The sequence below is a fragment of the Haemaphysalis longicornis genome, unplaced genomic scaffold (assembly GCF_048455015.1).
Source record: "Haemaphysalis longicornis isolate Haplotype H1 unplaced genomic scaffold, Haemaphysalis longicornis Haplotype H1 scaffold_4, whole genome shotgun sequence".
Taxonomy (NCBI): Eukaryota; Metazoa; Arthropoda; class Arachnida; order Ixodida; family Ixodidae; genus Haemaphysalis; species Haemaphysalis longicornis.
Genome location: NW_027526361.1, coordinates 34,998,901 through 35,026,640, shown reverse-complemented (window position 1 = coordinate 35,026,640; position 27,740 = coordinate 34,998,901). Strand labels below are relative to the sequence as shown.

Sequence of the window (27,740 nt, the reverse complement as noted above, 5' to 3'; positions counted from 1 at the left end):
TACTGGCTGAAGTTCACCGTTGCAGAAAAAAATACCAAGAAAATGCGGAGCGCTCGTGAGCGCGTGCCTCGCGGTGATCGCCGCTTCCCAGGCTCACGCAGTGGAAGACACAGAAAACAAGCGCAGTAAAAAACAGAGGACGAAGCGTGGACAGGACAAGCGCTAACTTTCAACAATTGGTTTATTGCAGAACCAGCGCATATAAACACGTGTGGCCAGCGTGGAGAGAGGAGGAAGGAACGGAAAACATCAAAACGATGGGAGAAAGAAAAAAAAAAACGAAAAACAGTGACGTGCCGCCTACGACAAGAAATCCAGCTCAAGTTTAGATAAGGCTACAGATGGCCTGCTGACGCATTGATCTCCGGACCTAGTAATCTCTGCCGCTTCCACTGGCCCGGTGATCAATGCGTCACCAGGCAGTCTGTGGCGTTATCGAAACTTGAGCTGAATTTCTTGTCGTAGGCGTCACGTCACTGTGACGTACCACCTACGACAAGATTCGATAAGGCCACAGACAGCCTAGTGATAAACACAAACTGATTCCCATTGATCGCATTACTCGCAGCCCCATTACTCGAATTGCAACAACAAAAAAGATCCCCTGATCTCAGATAGCAACGGAAACGTTTTGGGATCGTGCAGGCGCATTCAAATTCAACTTGAGCGTGTGTTGTTCTTGTCAGCTGGTAATTAAAGTTCATAGGAAAGTTACTAAAATGTAGAGTAAAAAATATATTCAATATCCAAACCTCATGGCTGCATTTCTGCCACTCTTCGCAAAGTTTTATTCTTTTACATGTGAAGTCGGGAAGGAGCTTTCGGGGTCAATGCTTTGAGCTCATGGAAGCGTTGCGCACGGCAGTCAATGCACTCGGGTTCTTTTTAAACCCGATTTCTCCATGTTAACGACTTTGGACGCATGTATTTTTCGACACACAAGTTCTGCTAACTTATCTTAAAGCATAGACGCGCGAAATCTAACCACCGTGAGAGGGATATGTTGCAAAATTATTTGGTTTTAACGACAGGCGCCAGACAGCGGTCTCTGTGAATGGGTGAGAACATGTTTGTTTCGCTGAACCAGATCTAGGACGCTCATCTCTCTAGGCGACATTAAAGAAACTCGAACCGACGGCTTGTACAAATAGCGCCCGAGTGAGTGCCACATAGAGATAGGACTGCGTAAGCATTAAAGAAGGATACCACATCATTTTCTTTTATCCTGAACACTTTCACGCGAGCGCAAAGTGGTACCCACAGAAAGGATACGATTACGCCAAAGTGCAGTGAGCATACATGTGTCGCCTACGCGCATGTGTGGAGCATACATGGCTGTTATATATGCATGTGTGCTTTGAGTATGCGTCGCTTCCTTCGGCCTCCACACGTGCCGATTGAGTTCCATTCCCGACGCACAAACTCAATGCTGCAATCTTTTGCTTATGTTGGCTGACAAAACAATGTTTTATTGCCTCTATCAGAAGGAGGGCGACAATATTAGATAAGGACGACGGGTAGGACGAGTGAACGTGCGAGTTCAAGTTTTTCGATGCCACGCAACTATCAACAAAAATCGATTCTTCTATGTTGACGGAAAAACTGTGTTACAAGGCTCCTGATATCATGCTCTGAATTATGCTTGTAAAAACGACAGCTGTGCCGAAAAATATACATTGGGCTTTTTTTTGTACTGCTGGCCACACTCATAGAATGCCAACAAAACCATCCATGAAATTGTGTCATCGTGAGGTTGTTGACGGTTTGGCCATATTTAGCGGCTTATCTACGGGAATGGCAGGATGCTTTGCCTAGCGAACTTTTGTTTGAATTCTTGCCTTGAAGAATTACAGATAAAGAAATGGCGCAGCTTGCTCTAATTTTGGAAAGCTGGAGAAACAGCAGAGCTGGCTGTCCCTTCCCCTTCATCGGAGACCCGGCTGTTGCTCCTCACATGGATTTCCAAACTTGCCGCTGAAAGTTCTCCATGGCTGGTAGGCCCGGATCGTTTAGCCCACAGGCTTTCACATCTCTCCCTAAGAGGACAGCGCTAGCACGCGTTAGAACCGGCGACAATCGTAGCGCGAAGCCGGCGTCCTCAGGAGCAATCGGCCGTGAATTGGTGAGTAGAAGAGCACGCGAGAGATCACGCCGCACACGCTGGGCAGAGTGTTCTCGATGGTAGAACTGGCCGTCGCCGGGCGGTCCTCACGAGGCGTACGCTCACATGTACTCGGTATTTTTCTTGGTATTTTTGCGAGCTCCTCACGTGACGCAAGCCTGGCCGACGTTGGTGGCTCCTCACATGGCTCACAGTCCCGTGCGCTCGAACTTTTTTCTTAATATTTTTTCTGGTAGCGCTATACGATGGAACTGAAAGCTTAAACAGCTTTGCTGTGAAAAGGTAACTAGTGTTTTAATAGCGGTAAAAAGGCGGTTACAACAACGTTAGTCGGAAACAACACCCACGGATTTGGTTTGATGCTTTGAACTGGTGTAAATGGACTATTATTTGCTGCCTAAATTTAAATGTTAATGCAACAAAAGGATTCACAATCGAAGAAATTTAGGCAATGGTCAGTGAAGCACGTTGTCATGAACCTTGAGATGCTCAAGTTCAATTGTAATTTTGCCTACATAATGTTTTTCTGGGGTGATACAACAGCTCACTCCTTTGGCGAAGTGAGAATTTTATTTCAGTAAAATTGATAGTTGGGCGAGTTGGCGTTGATGCATCGCTAAGTAGCGCTTGAAACAGGACGACAGCAGAGAAGACACCCACGACGGCGCCGTCGTGTGTGTCTTCTCTGCTGTCGTCCTGTTTCAAGGGCTACTTAACGATGTGAGAATTGCATACTTGGGAGGAATTCGAGTTATTGCCAGTTTCAGGGTGCTACTCGTAGCGCTATGGACCCTATAAAAGGGAACGCAAAAGTTGATATAGATTGTGAGCAGCTTTTTGAGTAACCTCACTAGAGATGTGCAATTGTTGAATGCGTAAAAACAGATATTTGTTTTAAAAACGTTACTGGACAACCGGGTATGGGCGGTTTTGTAATGATTGTGATGTAGATTGGAATCTCATGACACAGATATATCAAAGTAAAACAGCGGCAGACAGATGCAAGTAAAGGGGAAAAACTTGCACAAAGGCATAGCGAAGCTGCAGGTTTTTTTTTGCGACCTACACGCACAATACTATGGCTGACATTTTTATGACACAATCTTACGCACAATCCTATGCCATAGCAGTTCGGTAATAGCAGTCATCCCACCATCAGTTCAGCTGGCGCTGTCTATGAATATTTGCACCCATGAATCAACACAACTTGCAATAAAATGCAGATAGAAACTCAACTGATTGATCGTACGTTTCGCATACCACCCGCTTCCCGGCAGCCTGCGCCTATACTTACAGTCATACGACGGAAAGAAACTTCAACAGCTGTGCCTCGCAGCCTGCCACTTCAAACATCCAAAACACTGCGACCAGTCAAATGGTGGCCGCTCTGCCTGAATGCCGTATTATGCAGCAGGAAGAATGCATTATTCACTCCGAGAAAGAACAAAGCGCTGACGTTCGTCCGAGGAAAACTGACTCAGTTTATCTTCGATCTGCTCCCGCCTATTGCAAATACTATTTTTTTCTTGTTTCTGTTGCATTGTCATTCCTCTCTCTGAGGTGCTCTTGAGCTATTTTGCTACATATTTCAGCATACATAACGCTTGACTGGCTTTCTTACCCCTTTTTTCCTCTATTTTAATATGTTTTTATTATTTTTTATAAAAGAGGGTAGGTTAGGAGAGTGTAAGGGGAAACACTTGAGTCGGCAAGTGCAGCCAGTGCGAACTCTTGGGTTATGCATGAAGGTCAACTACGCGCTTTGTCCACATGCCTTGGGCTCTTCCAGAGCGAGTCTGCCCGAGTGCAACCGCCCTCGCGAAGCACGTGGCAGTTCAGTGTGTACGACAACGTGGTCACACCGAGTTTAATATTAGAGTTGATGTCCGCCTCGTTTCCCTGTAATTAAGGGGCATGCCCTTGAAACGGCGTCGGAGATGAGCGGCGAGCCGAGGGCATCGTGAAGCAGTTGAGTTTCCAGAGGGGAAGACGTTTTTGCAGTGGAAGGACTCGACGGAATGCCTTTTGCTGAGAAGTGATTCCACGAAAAACATCGTGTGTGCGGCGCTTAAAGTGAAGGTTAACTGAAAAGGGCAATTAAAACTTAAGTCATCCTTTTAATGTTCACGTTAAAGCCAGCGCTGAAGCTCAAATTCAGTCCTTATTTAACCTCGCGAACGCCGAGTTTCGCTTGGAAATCGTACGTTATATAAGAGAAAAACGGACAAAATAAACTCTGAAATGCTAGACACAACTTTTCATGGCGAGACATGGGTCGATGCTCAGTGCAAAGCGGCTTTGGCTTGAAAACATCTCAGTAGCAGGAAGTCCGTAAGAAGCGTTTCGAATGCGAGTGCTTCATTTTTTGCTTTAAGAGTAGAAACGCGCTCTCGGCAAACGCACTTAGTTGCGCTGTGCGAGCAAGTTGAGTTGTTCCCAAGAATAATAATGAGCGAAGGCTTCTCTCCCCCCTCCCCCTCCCCCCCCCACCTCCCTTTTTTTTTGCGAGGCAGCTGATAGGAAGCAGACAGCCGTAATTAACGTCTCTGTTCTCAGCCATTACCTTCTTTCCATCCCACTTTCCGGCTTGCATTCTGAACAGTTAGAAAGCGCCGGTAGGGCACGAATTCGGCGTCTCCCTGCATTTCTCCCTATTAGGTTATCGGATGAGGAAACGTCAGACTCAACACCTGTTAGTGCTTCCTCCGCGATTTCCGGGTTCGCTGCTTTCAAATGACTTAGAGTGGGAAGCAATGTTTTCCTTGGCTCAGCTTTATCGCTCATTTCCTTTTGCGATCTGATTGATTGATTGATTGTTTGGTTTTTTATGGCGCAAGGCCGACTAAGGGCAAATAGCGCCGGAGAAAAGTTTATTTAATGAAGTGAAGTGATTACCACAAAAAGGTAGGTAAAAAAAAACGTGTCAACCGAACATAGTAAAATCAGTTAAAGATAATGGTGATGGCTAGTGTATAGGGCCAGATTTGATTATGCGTGATAGGAAATGAGGTTTAAAAACTTAACGTCTGACAAATACTCAAACACACGTTTCACAGAAACGCTGGCATCGTCACCTAGAAACAGCGATGGATGTAGTGGGATATGTTGTCTGTAGAGTTCTCTGAAGTGTTTGTGTCGTGTTGTGTGAAGTGCCTTGCATGTGATTAGTATGTGCACTACGGATAGGGCCTCTCCACACCTGCTGCACAGAGGTCTTGGAGATGCAGTGAGAGTTTTGCGATCGGTTTCCTTGAATTGACTCGTTCAAATTTCGCGTTGTCAGGGGGGGGGGGGGGGCGCATTTTCCACGTGCACGTGGCAGCTAAATAGAAACATTGAAAAGGCGCGCCCGCAGAGGCCACCGCTGGTCGGGTCGCTTGTGTAGCGGTTGTCTACTTCTCAATGCGTACGCATTCTCACGCGACTCTCGTGTGAAAGCTGGTCTTTCGTCCGTCCGTCCGTAACTTGCGACAATATGCGCTCCCAATGTACTCATGGGTGTTATGGCATATTTAACAAATGGCCCTAATGAATTTTGTATTCAGAGGGTGCTTTATTTAACAAATTTCCTTTCATAAAGCCCGTATAATATAGGGATTCCAAGATGACCCTCTGGAGGGATGCTTTTGCTCTACCTTACAGTTCCCACTAGATAGTTTCTAAAACTCTTTTTTCACTTGAATACGTAAAATAAACGCCTCACCGTTCGAGAAAAATCCGCGTGATGATGATTATGGTGCAGATGACGATGATGATGAAGTAGAGGAGTAAGAAAAAATTATTTGAAACCACGAGGACACCTAAGCCCTTCTAACAAGTTGGGAATGTGAGACCATCGATGTCTAGTAGGACGCTCTACAGATGACGTGGCGATGAATGGATATAGTGGTATTGTAGGCATCACCATAATTTTGGACCGCGAGGGGCACAGAAGCGTCCGCTACCCGGGCAGAGAGTTCTGCAGTGCGTTGCGCAGCCAGGGCTCACGGGTGATTGCTGCGCCCCTGGATGAAACCAGCGCCCACCCTCGTCCCTACTCCCGCCTTGGTGGGATGGGAAGAGGGCAGTGTGGTACCCCGTTATCCTGAACTGGCCATGTTCTCTTTTTGTGCTGCTTTAGTACAGCCCTGATGGAACATTAATAATTGCTCAGTTGGTTGTTTATTAAATGTTCTGCTTTAATGAGCATCGTACCTCTGAAGCACGTGGAAAATAAAAGTGCTTTTCAAAATCTGCTCGCCGGATAACCATGGCAGACAAGTCTACCTTCTGCCCTCGGGGATATTGGCTTGCCGGCATGTTCAATGCCGTGTTCACACACCTTGACCGGGAATATAATGCACAGAAAATTGAATAGAAAACGTTCTACTCAACGTGCTTTGTAAAGCTTACTTTGCGAACTAATATTGCGGAAAAATATAGAGACGTAAAGAACCGTGGGTCTACAGGTTATGATTTTCATGGCTACGCACATTATGGGGTCATTTAACGACAGTGAGGGATGACGTAGTGTATAAGAGGGGGATATGAAACCTTTATATCGGTTTATTATTGCCAGCGGTGCGCCAGTGGTGTTCAGCCTGCAGTACCGACTCTTTATCGGGCACTGAGTTGGTAAAGAATCGCGACGACGGCCGCAAAAATACCACAGGGGGCACTTTGTCAAACAGCTAGCGATGAGTTTTTTAGAAGGCCCAAGTGGAGTTGGCGGCACAAGATGTTGTAGGCAGTTATAAATATTATGTGAGCATAATTCGGCGATTGCCAAAACGAGTGGTCAACTGATTCCAAGGCACATAAAAGAAGTGAACCCGCTTTATGGGACAAATACGCCAATATATTAGATTAGCTATGGTAGCCTATAGTGCAGTAACGTCAGCATTCAGTTTTTTTGTTAATCACTTGTGCGATTTTTATGACGTAAGGAATTTGAGCACAGTGGTGCCTTTCGATGTTATTTAAACTTTCGGTACTTAGTTGTATTAGGTATTGCTTTTCGGTATTTAGTTGCGTAAAAGGCTACAGGTGTTTATGTACGTTTATGTTGTGTTTCTCAAAACTGCAGATTTCGTATGATTCGATGGTGACCGGCAACAAGAAATTTCGCATTTCTACTGAAATCGATTTAATACGCGACACTTCGCACAAGTCGCATTTTTTAAAATCATCGTCCTAGCTAGTCTTTTCAGACAATACACGTTTATCTCTCTCTCTCTCTCTCTCTCTCTCTCTCTCTCTCTCTCTCTCTCTCTCTCTCTCTCTCTCTCTCTCTCTCTCTCTCTCTCTCTCTCTCTCTCTCTCTCTCTCTGTCTTTCTCTCTCTCTCTCTCTCTCTCTCTCTCTCGCTTTTCTCCTCTAAAAAATTAGAAGTTGACGAGTGCCATCACATTTCACAATATTTGTTTTCGAATTGCCTTTAACTATTTCCTTCTTAAAACGTGCAGTTCAATGAAACACTAAGAAAACGTTCGTGCCTAGGACGAGAAATTCTGCTTTCAGAAATTCTGCTAAAATTTCTGAAAATTCAAGGCTTTGTCAGCTGGAACATGACGTTTAAAATGACAAATACATATGAAAGGACAGCTAGAATATTCCATAGGGCTTAGTGTTCACAACTATGTTTGAAGAACGCCGTCAGATCAGTAATAGCAAAAAAATCACGCCATATCCACGGAATGAATGATGATAAGTGGGGCGAAGCTCGAGAGGGGGAGATCATCGGTAACCGTAACTCTCCCGTGAAAGTTCGCCCATTACATCATTAAGAAAGACGTAAGACTGTGTGCGTACATTGTACAAATCAACTTTTATTTTCGGAGTCAATGCTCCCAGGCCCAGGCCTGGTGAAAGACCCCGCGCCATCGAAGACTACCCCGCACCTCCACCACTATTTGTCACATAGGATGGGACACAACGGTAAAGAAAGAACTTTTATTTAGGGCGAACTTGTGCCCGAACAAGACGAGAGGAAACGAGCAAAGGTGCTTGCGTCTCGTTCGATCTCCGAGAACAACTGCCTGCGTTCGTGGCGTGATCTCTTGCGTGATCTCCCCCTCGCAGTGCACGTGCGCTCGCGCCTCCGTTGGCGAACACAGACAAGCTCGCGCTCCCGGTGCCGAGTTTGCGCTGCCGGTTGCAGCCGGTTATTGCGCGTGCAACGCGGCCCACTTTGCGACATCTCCGAAAGCATGCGGCGGTCACGTACCACGAGACACAAGGGATGGACAGACCCATGGCTTTAGGAGCTTCGCCCCTAAAACTAAAAAAATCACATTAGAAACTCATTTTTGCTTCTCGAAAGGCAGATAAGAGCTGACGTTCTCTAATTCGCTGGCGCGCCTTACGAATACGCCACTCCGCCTTGTCAAATGCACTTACCGGTGTCATTCTGTCAGCTGGAATAGCTATACGATATTAGAGACGTTTCCGTAGACGCCGATGTGCCGATGAGGCGCATAGCAACAAGGGCTGCTGCAGAGCCATGGGACAGCACGAATTTGTGTCTGAGCTGATCTCGCAGACAGTGCTAACAGAAGGTGACAAAGTGGATTAGGCGTAGGATATGTGTTTCCTTGCTGCTCTTCTGTTCAGTAAGCAGCATTTACTTCTAGGCGGGTGATATCGTTTTGCGTACGTCACGTGCCTATTTTACCCTGCATATCCTGGTATCAAGGATTGGTTTTTCTCCTGAGTTCCAATATAGAAAAACAAAAATTAAATTAGTGGCCTATTTGCTTCTAGGCAAATGTCGTCGAAAGCGGATAGTCTTTTGCCGCTCCTGCCACGTAACTCTCTTCTCACCCCCTCCCATCAACCGTGCTTTTCCTCGTCCTCTTGCTTTTCCCGCGATGAATGCAATAGAGTTTTGTTAAGTTCATTTTTCTCAAATTATCAGTATTATAACATGTTGAGTTATTATTATGGAGGGTGAGTAGCTTGTTGCAACGTCCCCACCCCACGCGTACGCACACACACGCAAGCACAAGCACCCCTCCACAGACAGACAGACAGACAGACAGACAGACAGACAGACAGACAGACAGACAGAGCTTCTGGTACAGAGTTTGGGTGGTAATGGTGGTGACGCAAGTATTGAGGAAGGACGAACCCTTTCACAGAAATAAATACATTTTAGATTCTATTATTCTTCATTTTTTCACAAATACAGTTATTGTGGTTTTTATAACATTTTCAACACAAATATGGTGGCGGTAATATTGTGCGAAATTAGCTTATTTCGTATCTTTCAGCTCAATTTCAACGTGCTGTAAAATGAAGTGAAATGAGAATAAGCTCATTCCCTCACGCTACATTTGACGTTGCCTGCGTGAGACTGTTTTCGCGTATATGGAACACGAGCCGAAAGAAAGTAGAAAGAAGATTGCACCATGTTCGCAGCCCTATCTCGTTGCTCGGTTAAGGCTACAAATTGCCTTCCTGTTACCTTCCGAAATCTTTTCACGCCACATTGGTGACACTAAATTGCAGGGGCGAAGTCAAAGAAATACGGCCCTACAAAACATGACCGAGAAAGCAACCGTAGCGGAATTGCTGGGCCCAATTGCCTCCCGTCTCCAGATGTGCGCTTCCCATATTTCTATACTATCTGTATCCGAAGTTTTCCGTACCCGACCGCAATTTCGCGGTGAAACCACGGCTTTTCTCGTGGGAATGGGAGCTTGTTTCACGTGGCTGATAAGAAGGTGCCGGGCGCGCTTTGCTGCCGCAAGGATAATAAAGCGTCGTGTGCCGTACAAGAAGTTTTTGAAGGAACCGAGAAATGAATGGCGGTGGCTCAGTTTGCTGAATGGCAGCTGGTTTCTTCAGCCAGATAAGGCTCTACTTTTGTGTCGGGAAATTGATTGAAGGGACGTCAAGGTTTCTCGCAATCCTATTTCTCGATTTTTTGGGGCATTGGGGAAGTCAGAACCAGCTTTTGCCACATCACACTCACACCGTTTTACTGAAGGTGATTGAGACATCAATCAATTATTATATCCCCCACCTTTACAAAAATGAGCTCGTGAGTTCATGGTCGATGAAACTATGTTATGGGTAAACTTTAAGAGAAAAGAAAACACTCAATATGGCAATCTCATTTAAGAAGCAGAAAAGACTTATAGCCCCTTTTCAGCTCTGATGTGATTCACCCTTTCTGTTTACCTTCCTAGAACTGGATGTGCACGTGGCTATATGTTTCTGTTAAATGATCTGTCGCACGAGCATGTGTACCGGCATTTTGTAAAATTACTCACAGAAGGAGGTAGCAAGTAATACAACAAATTCTGTCCCCAACCGGAAAGTAGCGGATGACACGAGATAATTTAAACTGGTATCGAGATTTAAGATCCAGTAAAGGGCAATGATGTGCACTAGAACCTGATTCCATGACTAAAAAGACAGGTTAGTTGAGCGGTGCTTGAGATAGCATTTTCTGCTGTGCTAGTGCTAATAATGTTTGTTTTGATTCCTTGATCTGTTTTTAACATTTACTTTGGAAGGGCAGTTTCACACTCATTCACCCACATGGGGCGTTTCATTTCTTGGACCATACTTTTACTCCTTAAATATTCGTTTCTTTTATTCGTATACGCGATTAGTTTGTATTATAATTGTTGAACTCTTCAACACCATTTAAAAGTATTCAGTGACGGTATTTTCAGACTAACGCGTTGACTTCAAAGCGGCACGATGGAACTAAGTCATATGAATTTCCGCCTGGAACAGTTACTCAAAAGGGGGCTGCTATCAAATGTTTTTTTTCTTAAATATGTTTGAGAAGAATGTTTTCTTAAATTTGTGCCACCAACTCCCCCACATCAAGCTTGCGCTGTTGCCGTCAAAATATTGCTGAAGCAAGGTTATTAAAAATCTGTAGCATGTTTTGTCACATACAGGAGCACAGGCAGTATAAGTATTGAGCAGATTCTTCAAAGCACCGCCGGTCAAGGGCCGAAGAAGCAATGTGGCAGTTTGTAGGGACACGTTTCGTGTGACGTTGACAGTTGCGCCAATCCACCATTTTCTCCGATTTTCTTTTCTCCCACGCAGGAAGCATGGAAGTGTCGGAGATCTGGACAAGCTGGACAAGCTGCTCAGCAAATACGACAGGCGGGCGCTACCGACAGGTCGCACAAGTGAGTGGGACAATGTTCTCGGATTCATTCAGCTGGCATATGTCATCGTTGACATCACACAATAAAAACTCTTAATGCTCAATGTGTTGTGCAATTCGCAACTGCTTGCGAAATTAGGTCAACCCAGCGAAAAATCACAACAGAAATACCGCAAAAACATAACAGGAATTCCTGTCATGCGACAAAAGAAAAATTGTTGTGACAGCAGAAGTCCTGTTGCTACGATAAAGCCATCTGTTGTTGCGACACACATTTCTGCCGTAACGACAAAGTCAATTTTCTCAACGACAAACATTCCTGTAGTCACAACAGAACTGCCATTTACGCTACTCTTCCCACTGGGCAATAACATTTAAACCATGCGCAGCTACTGATGGAACATCAGGATCAAGACAAGACAGAAATTCGGCATGACGGAACATCAAAATCAGGACAGGAAAACGACACGCGACAGCACATCAGAGTCACGACAGTACAAAAATACGACAAGGCGACAGTACGACACGCGAAAATACGACAAACTACAGAGATTTGTATTGTCGCCTTTTTTGACTGGGAACTGTTCGTTTTTTTTCAGCACAGGTTATGTGGAGACAGGAAATTTTGAGTAATATAACTTTGTTCTTTTCTTTCGGATAGGTGGGCCCACTCAAGTGGCGTGTGAGATCTACATCAGGAGCTTCGGATCCATTAACCCTGCGACGATGGTACGCTGATGTTTTGTCAGTACACTTTCTGTTTACACTTGCAAAAGGGCAATTGCTTTACTGGAAGGCGTGCTAATATGAGAAAAGTGGTGTCGAAAAGTCAACACTGATTTTGACTGAAAAGTATTATGACTACACACGTCTTGATTTTAGTCGTTCAAATGACGGAGAGTGCGCTCATGTAAGCTGTGAGTGCGAAAAAATTTTAAGGTCAGAACTTAAATGCTTTTTGTTCGAATACTTATAAAACTACAAGGAAAAACCGGGAAAGCAGGCTATAAATGAGCGTACTTAAGTTCACCGTTTTAACTTTAGTTCAGAAGTGTTGGGACATTGTGTCAGAACATTCTCTTAGAACGAACATTTAAAACAAGGTTAGTATTATTTTCACTACGGAAAGTTCATTCAGTTTTGAAGCCAGGAGGTATTTGGAGACGCACATCGCTAAAGATTTCTGCGGACCCATTGACGCATCAAATTGTACGGGAAATGGCTGCACGTTTCACGCCGTTGACTGCATGCATATTTTAAACGGCAATGAATTCGGCGGAATCTTTGTCCCTTGAAGAACATGAACCACGTTCTAAAAAAAAAAAAAACGCTATTTAAGAAAATGTCAAGGGGAGCCTCTCTCGTTATAGAGCCAAGCGCCGGACAAATTCATCGCCGCTCGCAGTTTGACGGCGAACAACGTCAATATGAGAGCGGGGAGAAACTTGTCGTCATTCGGGCGGTTCGCTTAACAACCCAGTTGCATCAAGCGACGTGACGGAAGTAGAGGCGTAGAATGCAAGAAAAAATGATATGAAACCTTACAGTCTGGTGGGAAATAAGTTTCAGCGGACTTCGTGGTAGTTGCACAACGGTTCGACGAACAAAGGTGAATGCCCCTGACCTTTTGTTTCCACGCAGACGCGTCTAAGTGTATTCGTGCATAAAATTCATTGAGGCGGAAACTCAGGAACTCTACCATTGACTTTTATTTGTAGTTGCCATAGAGGTTAATGTTCGTGAGAAAACGTTGAGAAAAATTAACTTTATAAAGAGGCCAAAGTATACCATTACGCTCAACTTGTCCCATGAATATGGTAGTAGAAAAAGGAATGATGAGATGTTCCTCCAAGGATTGCTCAAGGGTTCTGAAGTACATCTTTAATCGGTCATATGAAGAGACTTACTGAAATTGATGTGTAGGGTCGTTTCAGAAAAAAACACAGGAAATTCTGACTTACAGATGATAATCGAACCATGTGGAATGTGTTCCCGACCCAGAAGTGGTTGTGCGGGAAAGTTCATGATAGTCAGCGCAGACGAAAACGGGACAAGAAGAGTATGGACGACACGAGCGCTCTCCATCATACTCCTCTTGTCTCGCTTTCGTATGCGCTGACATCCATGAACGCACTCCAACTCGCCGAATTCGCTACCCTAGTGGAAACAATGTTGGGTAAACCAAAGCAAATGATCGATGAAATCAATTGACGTAAACACGAAAATGCATGTTTCAATAGTTTTATTATTCGGTCGTAACTGTTCCAACAATGATGGTCACTGTGGCACACTCCGAAACGTTTGGCCACAACACGCACCAGAGTTTTTCGCAAAGACAAAATTTCAACAGGTTCTCTTGGTTTGAATGGGTACATTCGATAATTATAACAATCACGGCGGGGGCGTTCTCCGAAAAAACGTCAGGAACTATGAATTGCTAAGTGAAAGATCCCTAAATTACAGCCATAAGGATTGATAACGGGCGTCTTTACTACTAGCTCGATCCAGGGGATCTTCGACCAGCCAGGTTTAAAGGGGCTATGAAGACAAAATAAAAATTTGTTCAATTTGAAATAACTAGACTTTGCTAACTTGTTCAGCTTTATTCCAGCCACGAAAAAGGTCTTTTTTAAGTGCAATGCACTTCTTAAGCGACCCTGAACCTGCGTCCACCGGCGATGTCCGCGCACGTGGAGATGGGCGCGCGCAGCCTGGCCGCTGACATGGCACATACCCACGTGGGGGATTGGCCAGGAATCTCCTCGTCTTCCTTGGCAACGGGGGGAGATGGGCGCGCGCTGCCTGGCCGCTGACATGGCACATACCCACGTGGGGGATTGGCCAAGAATCGGGCGTGAGAAGGGCTAATGCACCTGCTTAAAGGAGTACTGACACGAAATTTCAAAGCTGAGATCCGCTCTAGCAATCAAGTACAACGACAACACAAATAGGTGTCTGTGAATAAATGCATCTTTCTTTCTTTGTAGTGGTGTGTGTGTGTGTGTGTGTGTGTGTGATCTCTCTTTCGCGAACTTTACCGAACCGCGCAAATTCAACTCGTGCATTCGCACTTTCACATTCTTCCCCTCGGGGAAATGCGGGGAATTTTTTAACAAAAAGTACAGGAAACAGTGAATAACGTTCCAATGCCGCCCTGGAGTGACGTAATACGGGCAATAGTTATGTAGTATTTTCTAGAAACGCTAGAAACATAGTATCGGTGTATTAATAGGTGAAAAACCGGAAGTGGCGCAGGCGCAGTTTGATAGTTTGTAGACTGAATCAAGGTGTAAGTCCAAGTCGCTCCGCACAAGCGCACATGCGTCGCTTCGCGGACTGGTACGCCGGTAAAAAAAAAAATCTAAGGGCAATTGAAGGCAGGGGAAGAGTCAGCGAAGTTAATATAGGTACTAAGGACTTCAAATTAATGGAAACTTTTATCGTACAGTATAAACACAATGTGCGTGCTGTGTGGTTGAAACCACCCGAACTCAGCGCCACTTGAACGGACAGTTAAAAACAGCAGCTTTGTCTATCGGGTTTGTTGTGTTGGTATTTCAGCTCGTTTTGACACCATATTCTTAATCCAGGTTTTTCAATTCCGGTTCACACAGCTACCGATGAATCAATTTTTACCCTCATGGCCAGGCAGCTTTATTCACGTCCCCTGTTGTTGTTTTAAAACAAAACACACGTCCTTGCGAAGAAGCAAACACACACCAATGATGACCCCAGTGTTTTTTCCAGTGTTATCTCACATTTGCATTTCTCGTTTGCCCCAAAAGGAGAAACACCATGAATAAGACAATCATGATGTACGAAAAAAAAAAAAAACGAACTAAACCGGTGTTTTTTTAATTAAAGCTTTTGCTGCATTGTTTCACGGAAACAAAGCTGCCTGGCCATGCCGGCCAAAATTGATTCATCCGTTTGCTATGTGCGTAATCTCTGATCAGCAGTGAGCTCATTAAATGCATTGCATAAGTATTACAGATGGAGTACACATTCATGAGCATATAATTTTGCGTTAAGCCGAAGGGAGAGAAATTTGTTCTGAAATGAGCGTTATGAAAGAAACTGTTAAGAAGGTTAAAATTTTGCTTAGTAGCTCCCCCCTCCGACTCCCCACCTTCCTCTGTCAAGCAAATTCTACGACAAAACAAGCTATACGCGCTATGCTAAGGTGTTCTTGGTTTTTATAGCAGTAACAGCCTTGCAGGGTATTTGTGTGAGTGATCCGGTTCCGTGATAATTTCTGATAAATCTATTATCTATTAAGAGAACAAGATCTGTAATAAAAAGCGACCAATAAGGACAAGCATGAATAGCTTGAACGTGCATTCGATTTCAGTTCATTCACTATGTTAACAAAAGCCGAAAGGACATGTGCTTACCAAAAGAAAAGGAAGTTTTGAAAGGATAAAAGGAAGCAAGTTAAACATGAGTATTGCTCAAGGCCACATGCAAACAGCGAATTTATCTAGGGGATGAATAAATAGCGCAGTAATCGTACGTTTTAAGCGAAAGCATTCCTTCGAGCCTAAGCGATGCATATATGCGTCCCAGAAGATTCAAAATAGCACAGGGAGTCGGGGTGGTCTGCTATCACAGCACCATTTCATCGGACTTTCCCAGACCAGGTTTGGGCAGCAGATGCGAAAAAAATATACATTGAACATCCACTGGTGGATCTTTGAGGATGTGCGAGCATCTCGTCCCTCTCTCGAGCGCGGCCTTGAGGCTGGGCCAGCTGCGCACACCTCGTTCCGGCTTCAGAAGTCCGCAACGCGGCGTTTCTCACACGCCCTTCGTACACCGTACAAACCGTGTTTAGGCTCTAATCGTCCAAGCGGTGACGTTTTCTGGCTTTAGCAGCGGTCGAAAACAGTGGCTGCCTGTCGCTGTTTTGTTGCGCGTCAGTGTCGGCATTTAGTCACCGACCTTCCCATACATTCATCTTCTGCTGCCCTCACTGTGTGCAGACTCGATTATACAAAGCGTATAAGCGGCGGCGGGAGTCAAGGGACCCGTCGAGGCAGGAGTAGGCGGATAGCCGCACTTCGACTTGTCACCATGGCAGCGTGGGTGCCATGGTGCAAAGCGAGGGCAGCTCTTTCTACGCGTTTTTTCCAATCTGTCGTTATGTACACTTTAGTTGCTCACTCTGTTGACGGATCGACGTTTATCGCGAACTCTGTTGACGGATCGACGCGAAAATTTTTCCCACATACCCCACGCAGTAATAAACATTTTCCTTTTCACCAGGATTACGAAGTGGACTTGTACTTACGGCAGCGCTGGCACGACGACCGCTTCGAGATGAGCGGTATAAGCGGACCCCTCGACCTGAACGACCCGAAACTGGTGCAGCGGATATGGAAACCCGAGGTCTTTTTCGCTAACGCCAAACACGCCGAGTTTCAATACGTAACCGTGCCCAATGTTCTTGTGCGGATCAGCCCTTCGGGAGACATCCTCTACATGCTCAGGTACGACACGCTTTCCTATCGGCGCTTTGCTGTATTCGACGGGAATTCTTTGTTGATGAGAGCAAAAGAAAAGCAGCTTGCTCTCAATCTAATGACGGTGGGTTCGCTTTCGTGTAAAAAGAACCGTAAAGGTTAGGCTAAACCTTTGAGGATCGACAGATTACCATATTTGCGTAAATAGGGCACCAAATTAGTGTCGAGATTTCGTGGCACGTTAAAGATCTCTAGGGGGTCGAAATTAATTCAAAGCCCCCAAATACGGTGTGCCTCAGCGCAGTGTAGCTGCGGCGCGTAAAACATCCATAATTTTAAAAGACAGAGCTATAGATCTTCCCGAGAAACTGGAGACGAAAATTTTTGAAATCTTAATTTTTGAATTTGAATTGGAAACAGTGTTGCCCTCTGTCTCTTCATTGTCTCGTCGCTCTAGTGAGTAACATTGTGCTTAAATGTATGTTGTGAAACAAGTTGATATGTCTATCTCGTGCCCTACTGTCATCTTCGTAGGCGTGTTCGATTAAAGACATCTTCGGGAAGGGTCTCCGCCGCTGGTCCCTTTCTCCACAATGTCTGCAGATGTGCGTTGCTGTTGCCCCCAGTTTTCATCGGAAAGACGCGTTTTGGCTGCCGAGCTCAGCCAATTGGACAATCAATCATTCAAAGTAGGGACGGTTCTAGGACATCGACCCCTACAATCAACTTCGCAGAAGGCAACAAAAGCCTTTCTGCATTTCACGAAGGACACACGCTTGGATGAAAGACCACACTGCCCACAAAGGGACTAAAGTGTGTGCGCGGCCCCGTGCTATCTCCTCTTTTTCGCCTGCCCTCTCTTTTATCCCCTGAACACCCCTTCCCCAGTGCAAAGTAGCAATCCGGGCTATAAGCCCGGATAACCTCCCTGCGTTTCCGTTCGCTTTTCTCCTCCTCCTGGACTAATGTGGGTGCTCCTTTGGCTGCCAAAAGATTCAAAGGTTGTCTTATGTGGGTGATGTCTCCTTTCCTTATGCGCACAAGCATCGAATTACGGTGACCACGGGTTTGACTCAGCGTATCTGTGAACTAACCGGGGCACGAGTTAACCTGGAAAACAAGCCACGGGTTTTAGTTGGGAGCATATGGGCCACAACACGTGGTCAGTCTTGTAGAAATAGATGCAACTAAGGGAGTGTGGATACTGCGGTGTCCTGTTTAGACAAATTAGGAGCTGCCAGCTCCGTTGGAACTCAACAGGGACGTCACACCGCCGGACGTATTTTGCAATGCAAGTACGTGACCTGTGAATTTCCGCCGGGGCGGACGTTTGCAGTGTAGTATTGTTTCTAAATATCAATAAATTCTTCACGTTTTTCTCTGTTGACGGGCTAGCTCGCACTAATAAGAAGGATCATCTTGTGATCTTCTTAAGAAGCTGGGCGAAGAAAAACTTCTTTCTACTACCGAGATCTTTTAAGCCGTAGAAATATGCCTATACGACGGCAGTGAACGAGACAAGATAAAATGCTTCAAAGACTGTCAATTTAGATAGGCTGTTAAACAAGCGAGCTAAGATTTCTGTTTTCTTCTTTGAATCATACCTTCGATCCGCTTCTTGCGAGCATTTTTTTTGCTGTTCACGTGTGTTACAAATTAGAATCAGAACATTTCTGGAGAAGGCGTAAGCAGCGAGTCTTAAGAGCAAGAAATCGAGGCCTACAAAGAGAAAAGGCATTTTAGAGTTTCAAAACTGCCCATCACAGCGCCTCGCGGATGTACATCCAGCCCCGTGCTCCAAGAAGCGCCTATTAATGCTAAAAAACCAACAAAACGTGGTTTTCTGCCATCGGCAGCGGCTGCCTCGTTCAGCCCTAGAGCGTTGCGCTCGACCCCTAACTTTCGCGTTAAATTTCAAACTACTACGCGCCGCAGTTTTCGAGGAATCCGGCATTTAAAGTTTGTGGGAATTTAGTTTCAGCCTATCTATTTGCCGCTGGCGCGTTGACGGGTACGCCTTAAGTTCCTGTTTTAAAGCTGCAACATACAACACATTTCAGTGAAATCAATGGGGCCCTCGAGCGTGATTGCTCTCATGCGATTAGAACGACCTCATTAACTTTCGCGGTTCTTCAGCGCATGCGCAGAGTTGCAGCTGTTTGCACTGGAATGGAGTGGAGTGATGCTCGTTAGTTCCGTGCGACGCCAGAGGATGGTGACTTTGCGTCACTCTGCATTGCTCGCTGATAAATCGACCCGACAAACTAGATGTTATTTGTTTCGACTGCTGTAAAAGCTGGATACACACTTGCCATTGTGTTTTCTTTTCGTTGTTCCTGGTGTCTGGTTCAAGTAAACGGGAAGCTCGAAAGTGAGGATTCCCGTACTGCTAAACCTTTTTTGGTAGCTTCGCCATAATTTTATTGTTTTTTTTGCCCGCATTTATTTCACACATTGTTGTCAATCATACCGGAATGAACAAAAAGGAATGTAGTGATCTAGGTAGTGATCCTTATAGAGCTGTAGTTGATTTCCGTAAACAACGCACCGGTGTTCCCCTTTTCCTGCCATGCAGACTCAAGTTAATTCACGGTAGTCATTATTGGTTCAAGTTGCGGGGCTAAACAATTTTTCATATCTGTTCAGTTCGCAACACAGTGAATCCAAATTGCGAAAAAGCTTATAAAATACATCTCGCAATGATCATTTCTTGGTGGTACTTATTAGTGCGACCACAGTGGAAAAATGTAGCTGCAAACACAATTGTTACCTCTACAACTGCCCATGAATTGTAAATACTACGTAAAATATCTTTCAGAAAATTGTTATTAACAATTTAATATATTTACCAGGAGGCATGCATCTGGTATTGTTTTTTTTTACCGATGTACAAGACATTTTATCGCCTTGGGCTGAGGAGGTTTACAAGAACTCATTACTTCCCAGTACACGATTTATAGCCTTTGAAACAAGGCACCCTCATAGCCTGCCGTTGAGTGAAGCTGTATTTCCTTGAGTGTACAAATGTGGTGGCCGTTTTGTTTCCGTCGTTCACGACCTAATTTCAAAAGATACATGATTTCGGCCAGTGCCCCTTTTAGACTGAAATCTGGGGGCGCTGGCATTGACGTAACATTTTGTTGCCGCCGTTCACGACCCAGTTTCGAAAGATACGCGAGTTTGGCCAGTGCCCAGTGTACAGATTGATATTTGGGGGCGCTGACATTGACGTAAAAAGGTTGTTACCAACGCTTCCAAGACTATTTCCGAGCCTCGATAGTATTATTCATCGCAAAGTGGGTCACCTAAGACAAATCCTGGCTGGGGCATTTGCTTTAACTGGTTCGTTGGCATTTTTTTTTCTGTCATGCCTCACTGAGAGTCTTGTACAAGGTGAGGCGTGTAGGCCATTTTTCAACATCCCGTTCTTCGCAAGATGCGTGCTCTCGCTGTGCATTGTGGGCGCGAACAGTGTGCCCGAAGGAGAAGGGGGCGGGGTTCACTGATGCTAACAAAGAATGGGCGCCGCTGGAAGCCTACGCTATGCGGACACGCCGGGTGCCTGGGACGGACGCACATGCGAAGGCGACGAGCGCCGTGATGTACGGCAGCGTGCGCTATGGCAATTATGTTCGCGTCAGTCGACACGCCTACGCGCTCGCCTTTATTCGGGCAGCGCCGAAAAGTTTTCAGCGAAAGTATGCAGGCAAAGACTTCTGACGAGATCCCTCGCAGGGTTGCTGAAGGAATGGAAAATGGAGAGGGAAAGTTTAATGAGCACTGAATACTGAACAGTAAACTCTGAGTCCCACTTGCAGCAGGCGCTGGCTAGTGGTGAATACACTAAGGAGAAACGAAGCATATACAGTAACCCCACGTTATCCTTGTTACAGCTCTCCTTAAATTTGGAAACGGCCTCATTATAACGAATACTTCGTTAAAATTAAAAAAAAGAAGTCTTACTCTCTGGGCACTGCCTTGGGGGCCATGGGACGCTTTGAATAAAGCGAATTTTGTTATAACAAGGGTCTGCTGTATTTTGATTGGCTCAATGACGTAAATGGTGGTCTTTGGGATAGCTGATTTAATTAGTTTTAAGTCAAGCTTGTTTGAACAGTGTGACCAGCCCTAGATTATTTTCGTAACATTGACAATTCCAAGAGTACCATTGTTCGGTGTGAGAATTCTCGGAAACCTCCGACGTTCAGTTCGGAACGAAACTCGGAGACTCGGAGATAAAGTAGTTTAAATCCAATTCGTGGCTGGGTTGCGCATTCTATAACCTGAGGTTATCTTTGATTCGCAGAGCGCTATGCAGCCGTAGCGACTGTAATGCGAACCACTGCAACGATGTCAGACTGAATAGCAACGCATTTTCGGATGATTTAGGTCTAAAATAATTTGGTCGTTACCGACGTGATGTCAGGGTATACTTTCTTTTGTTAAGCTTAGTCAATACACGTTAAACACGCTCGGAACCTGTTAAAGTTTGACATGTCCATGTGGACATTGAAGCACGCCGTTACAGCCGACTTGAGCAATAGGCAGAGATGATGGCGCTAGGGAAATGGTATTTCCGAGTCTGCGTTTCTCTTGCAAAACAAATCCAGTAAATCAACCGATAGCACCCAGATTATGGCCTACGTATTCTTCACTTTAAACTTACAAAAGCAATTAGACAATGTTTATATCTCAATTGAAGGTCCCTTCACTAGTGAATTTTCCACATTTATGTTCACTGAAAATATTCATACTTAATTAATAATATTAACTACAAGCCATAATGCAGCGGGTTTCAGAGTAGCTGCATTATAATGACCGAGAGCTATGCGTTTTCTCTCGTGTACGGTAGCTTTTGAAGGTTTAAATGTGGCACTAACAATATAGTTACAAAGCCAAGTAACCAGTTCGATGGGCATTTCGGGTGACGTAGTTGCAAACGCTGGGTTAGGTGTTACCGAGTATTGTAGTTGGTAAATGCTTTTTTAGGTACGTATTGATAGAGGTTCTTGTGTGACCTTCATATGCTGAAATTGGCTTCAAATATTAATGTCAAAAGAAATAAATAAGAAGAAAGGAAAAAAAGAAAGAAAGAACGAGAAAAAGGAAGAAAGAAACAAAAAAATGAAAAGAAAGAGAACTAGAAAAAGAAGGAAACAAAAGAAAAAAAGCAAGAAAGAAAGGAATAAAGAAGGGAAGAAATCAACAATGAAAGATAGAGAGAAAGAAATAAAGGAGGAAAGAAACAGAGGAAGAAAAAGCCCGCCGCGGTCCACCAAGCTTGAGCATACTCACCTCATGTTATGGATAGGTCTGTTCCCGTACGTTTATGCTGCTGTTCCGAAGCAAAACTTGTAAGCTCCAGTATACGGAAGCATGCTCACTTCTCAAAACGTGTAAATATAAATGGATCTGCCTTCATTTCAGAACTTACTCTGTTTTCTTTATTATTTGCAGACTGAAACTCACCTTTTCGTGCATGATGGACCTGTATCGGTACCCGCTCGATGCGCAAGTTTGCACCATCGAGCTGGCCTCGTGTAAGTCTTTCTTCCATTATATTTAGACGCCTCGTGAGTGGTATTAGAGAAATGCCGAAACGACATCTCACAGAATTAGTCAACTCTATTCCGCTCGAATACAATGGTTGGTCGCGGCAGCCGCACAAGCCGACCGGCTTTTTCGTGTCTTATGATCAACAATACTTCAAATCTTTCCTATTATTATCCTTTCAATAGCAAAAACAGTTCTCCCTCTACAGTCGAAGCGTTGTGGGGAAACGCAATGAACCCATTCAGTAAATGCACCGTGCTTTTTTGTCACAGTCTCGAAGACGACGGATGAACTGCAACTGCACTGGTCCATTGAGTCACCGGTCATTCTCTATGAAAATATGAAGCTTCCTCAATTCGAAATCCAAAATGTGAGCACTTCGCTGTGCAACGAGACATTCCACATCGGTACGTAAAGCTTTTAACTTCTACAATCATTATATCTCGGAAAGGAATGAAATGCTTGTTCTAACGAACAAGTTGCATACAACGGCTTCATATAATTCTTAGCCATAAAACTGTCAATCGTAAACGAGCACTTTTGATGGCTCCTAAGCGCATATAGCTAATAAATTTACTTTTCAAAAAGTTCCGCCTCTAGAGGAGACGCATGGGCAGTATTTATTTCTACGAGAGACTTGCTTGAAAATGTACCCCATTGAAATTTTATGGCTGTACTGGTAGCAGCTGGAAAGCGCAGTCAGCATACCAAGAAAATAGGCTGCGTTTAGCTTGGACTGTTGCTGTCAAGTTGGTAGCATTTTCTTCGTCTATATACCGTGGTGCTATACAATCTAGACAGCAGTGTGTAGCAACTACAAAAATATGCTTTCTCGTTTGCCACTACAAAAACCGTCCGAAATCCAATTATCTGATTAAAAACGGCGGTTTTTATTACTCACATCTTCTGATTACCGAAGCAATCTCCTAAGCTGACATGATTTGAGCGAACTGCTCTTTATAAGGCTAATGGTAAATGATGTCGATAGTTATGTTGGCATGTTAGCAGATGAATATAATTAGTCATATGACGTTGGGACTCTAACCGGTTGCATTTAATATCTTCCCTTGGAGGTAGTTGTGTATGAACAGAATCTGATGACATTTTACCCGAGGTTAAAGATAAAGAATGTGGGTTAAGCGGAAACGCCACTGCAAAGCGTGTGCGTAAAATGTTAAGTTACACCGAAAAACAAACAAAAACTTAATCCAATTGATGTTTGAACAGAGAGATCAGGTGTGATATTACTAGATAGTACACGGTATTCTACTGGCTTTATGCATAAGACAATGTGTAAAGGACTTATTTTTGCAGGTTAACATTTCTTTTTAAGAGTCGTTTGTGATGTATAACTGCTTGGAAGTAATTATGCTTACGCCCATTTCAATAATAACAAAAATCATCTCAGCCTTTAAGATTTATTCGCATAGATAACTTTTGTTGGCTGGACGTTCTAACTTATGTGGTGCGAAGCCATACAATTTTGGTTCGGTGTCGTAAAATTTTACTGTAATGTTACTGATGCGTCTGCGCTTTGTACGTATTCTGTACCAAACTGAGGAAATGTGTGTTGCTGGAGCTTCTAAACAGTTTTAGAGGTGGTAGAGCTTTAGACTTACAAGTGTCTCCTCATGCCCTTCGTTGTCCGGCGTTCCCAGCTTTTTTTCTTTTTTGATGCACGTATCGCATCCCTAGCCGAGTCAAAAAAATTACGTAATGGGTTTCGTTTTGCCCTTTTCAGGAGAGTACAGCTGCCTCAAAGCTGAGTTCAATCTGCAGCGCTCCATTGGCTACCACCTGGTCCAGTCTTACCTTCCCACCATTCTCATCGTGGTGATTTCGTGGGTGTCCTTCTGGCTCGACGTGGAGGCCATCCCCGCGCGTATCACCCTAGGCGTCACCACTCTGCTCACCATCTCGTCCAAGGGCGCTGGCATCCAGGGAAACCTGCCCCCGGTCTCGTACGTCAAGGCCATCGACGTCTGGATGGGCGCCTGCACTATGTTCGTGTTCGCCGCACTGCTGGAGTTCACGTTCGTCAATTACTTGTGGAGGAAACGGCCCGCGTCAGCCAAGTTGCCGCCTGCGATCGTTACAGCCATTCCGGAGAGCAAAGTGGCCGTGGTAAGTCGAGTATGCCTACGCGAGTGCGATTCGTTACGATTCACCCAGTGTGTACAAGTATATTAAAGATTTCAACGGGTCATTGCATTTATTCTCGTGGTTTACTGACGCAAGCCTTTTTTCGAAGAAATGGTTGAGGCATTCTCGTTTTGTGTCCGAAGTAGCTGATTGTGACCGCTGCTGAAGTAGAACTCTGATTACGTGAAACACAGAAGTAACGATGTGTAGAAAATTCGGTGGCCATTATAAAATTGCAGGTTGTTTTTAAAGCGTTGTACTTGTAGCCCACCGCTGCATCGGCCCATGCAACCATTACTTTTGGTATTCTGTATATGCGACTAGCTACAAGCGGAAGCTACACTCTGCTTTATGTTTGGTGGATACCGTGTACCGCAGTGTGCTTATTGCGGTTCATAGAGGGTCAAGTTAAAATTCAATGCACACGCTCAGCGCCACGGAATTTTCTATTGCTGGTGCGATCGTGGGCTTATACTTTGTGCTGGCACCTTTTTTATTCTTTTCTGCATGCATATACAATATCGAATGGTGCAGACTATAGAGACATTAGGGAAAATGTAAGTCATGCTCATGTGTTAAAATGTCGATGCGTTAGACATGCCTAGTCCAATCACGGGGTAAAACAAGATGAATTACGTCATATATTATTTCGCCTTAGCAAAAAAGACTAGGTTAGAGGGTTGTAATGGCGGTCGGCAAAGAACAACACTATGATTTTCAGAGAAAGCCGTGCCTGCTGTAATACGATAAGCATATCCCTTTTACAGAGGCATTGGAAGAAAGCATTGATGAAAAAATGCCCGAACATCTACTGTAACCGTCGCATTTGGTGCTCTGCTTCATAGCTCAAAGCTACGTCTCGCATTTCTTTGTGCCCTATTCCGACAAAGAGGATAGGATGAACATAGCGTCTCGAAAGGAATAACATTAAGCAACTTCGACAACGCTAGGTTACATTCTTAGAAAACAGTCGTAATTCTGTACTTAGTTTCCATGTCATAAGGTCACATTTCAATGTAACCTTTAGCTACCAAGCAGCACTTTTCAACACAGATTTCGTCGCTTTCGTAGCTCTTTCGGTGTGGCGGTATTGTCGGACGTGGGCTTAAACCTTCTTTCACCAATAGTAGCGCCCTCCTTACCCTCCCGAAGCTTTGGAGCTTTCGTGGTCCTGATCCGATTAAGTTTTATGGCGTCCACACGCTATAAACCTTAAAACTGGGTCACGCAGCCGACTGCTATATTGCTTTCCGAATGAAGCTTTGTACCGCGATGGTTTTTGAGCCCGCAGCCTCCGCAAAGGCATCGCACGAAAAAGAAGTGTTTCCGAATCAACGCATTCCGGTTGTTCTGTTGTATACTGCCGTATTAAGAAGAAGCTTCCAGCCTCTCCCTGATGTTGCCTGCAGTACACCCCAACGCAGTGCAGGAAAGCCAACTTTTCATGACGATGATAACGATCGTTGGCGAAGTGATGAAAAATTAAAGCGCTTCCCGTGGTTGAAATCGAATCTGGGTGTCTCGCGTTATCAAGCCGAAATCTATCCAATTGCTCCATTCCTTTTGTCCCTTTATTGCCGATTGCACCATTACGGCACCGTTGAAGCAGTTTGTATTTGGAGAGGGGTGCATGGACATGCAAAATTAGACAGAAAATGGAGCCCTCCGTCTAGCGACGACGGCGGTTGAACGCTAGGGAAAGCCATGGGATTCCCGTATCAGTAAAGCACTTAAGAGCAAAATCGCAGTACAGTAAGTGATCCCGATAAGAAATTATGGTGGTAACGCGATTCCTACCATATGCGTATGATACCGCGGTGTGATGAGGGTCTGATCGCTTCTGCGTTGGTCCGTTTTGCTGTTGGACTTGATTTTGGAAGGCTTCCCATTCCCCAATCGTTATCGTCTCGACAGAGGGGTAATCGATTTATTCAAAATATTGAAAAACGCGTGGTGCTACCAATGCTAACGTTTCAGATTTTGTGTACCCGTATTTAATAATGGTGGAAGTAGGCGAAAAAAAAATAAAAAGTTTAAGAGTTTTTTTTAATCTTACTGCGTGTATTAAAATGCAATTTCAATGTGCAACAATAACATAATGTCTACAGCATGAGCGAAGTAGCCGAACGCTGTTCACATAGAATTTGTTTTCGCGCTGATGTGCGAACCACAAATTTGGAACAAGAGGGCAGGCAATAGTGGAAGCAAGCGTTTGCAGTCGAAGTGGCAGGTGCTACGACCATGTAGACTTCAAAGAAGTGAAGCGCACGACAAAGGTAAAGAGCGACAGGGCTGACGAACGCATGGTCACAGGAATACGCACAGTTCATAAGCACTTTAAGGAATTTCAAATTAACTCCGACCGCACAACAAGCGCGGTCCGAAAAACTAGTTTAATACGGCAGCCTTATGTTTACCGTATCAACGTTATCATAGAAAAGCGTACAGCAGTTGTTAACGAGCTGGTCGAAGTACACGGTACGAATAATGAGGCGTTGAGATATGTTACGCTTCATAAAGTGTACGGTAATTTATGGTTATTATTTCGGTTTATCGATAGCAGCAATTGGGGAAAACGGAGAGGGGCCAAGGTCGCAGGAGGGACGTGATGGGGGCAAGTAAATAAAGCATAAGTTGTTGTTGTTGTTGTTGTTGTTGTTGTTGTTGTAATCGTTTATTTCAAAGGGAAGGCCATGCGGCCATAATAAGGGAAGAGGGGGAAGAGGCAGGGAGGAGTAGCCGAGTAGCACAAATGGTGGGTCCTTGAACACCTTACAAGAGATCACTGCCGTCAGCAGAGCCAGGCTAGGGTTATTGGGATCACCTGAGTGCAGTAAAGTCAACTTTTACGACCGGGGTAGGCCCCGGTTTACACTAATCTCGAGAGACCACTCTCTAGGCCGAACACCCCGAGGGCTGAGAGAAAATTAGCGTCTTCGAAGGGGGGCTCGTCTTTAGAGGAATCACGTGGCAAAGCGTTGACGAGTATTGGGCGGTACAAAATAAATGCGGTGCAGTGCCAGATTAAGTGGTTGAGGGTGGCGAACACTAACGTTTGACAGTAGGGGCAGTAAAGAGGTGGAGATCTTGCCAGGTGAATGCATTTTATCATGATGTGGGGTGTGAGGGCTGCGTTAGCAATAGTTTTGTTGATGAAGATTTCCGCAGAGCGTGGCATCGGAGTAGCCAGAGCCAGGTAGCCAGCGGGAGTAACGGACGCAAGGCGTACCTTCCGAGCATGGCGTGCGCGGTCAAGTTGAAGGCGAGGGTCAGGAGAGGGGCGCTACGCGTCGTCGTCTAGGGGAGGGGTACTAGTGAGACACTCCCTTGCTGCATCGTGTGCAGCC

At 44.9% G+C, this 27,740-nt stretch overlaps 1 protein-coding gene across 1 annotated transcript in view; it reads left to right on the top strand.

The window, feature by feature from the left end:
* Window positions 1-27,740, top strand: part of LOC144178489 (glycine receptor subunit alpha-2-like) — a 98,937-nt gene that overhangs the window by 66,342 nt on the left and 4,855 nt on the right. The window contains exons 2-7 of the mRNA XM_077706388.1: window positions 11,173-11,258; window positions 11,898-11,965; window positions 16,502-16,725; window positions 22,156-22,238; window positions 22,524-22,658; window positions 23,993-24,375. Of these exons, the coding sequence (XP_077562514.1) occupies window positions 11,173-11,258; window positions 11,898-11,965; window positions 16,502-16,725; window positions 22,156-22,238; window positions 22,524-22,658; window positions 23,993-24,375 (979 nt within the window). The remainder of the gene's footprint in view (window positions 1-11,172; window positions 11,259-11,897; window positions 11,966-16,501; window positions 16,726-22,155; window positions 22,239-22,523; window positions 22,659-23,992; window positions 24,376-27,740) is intronic.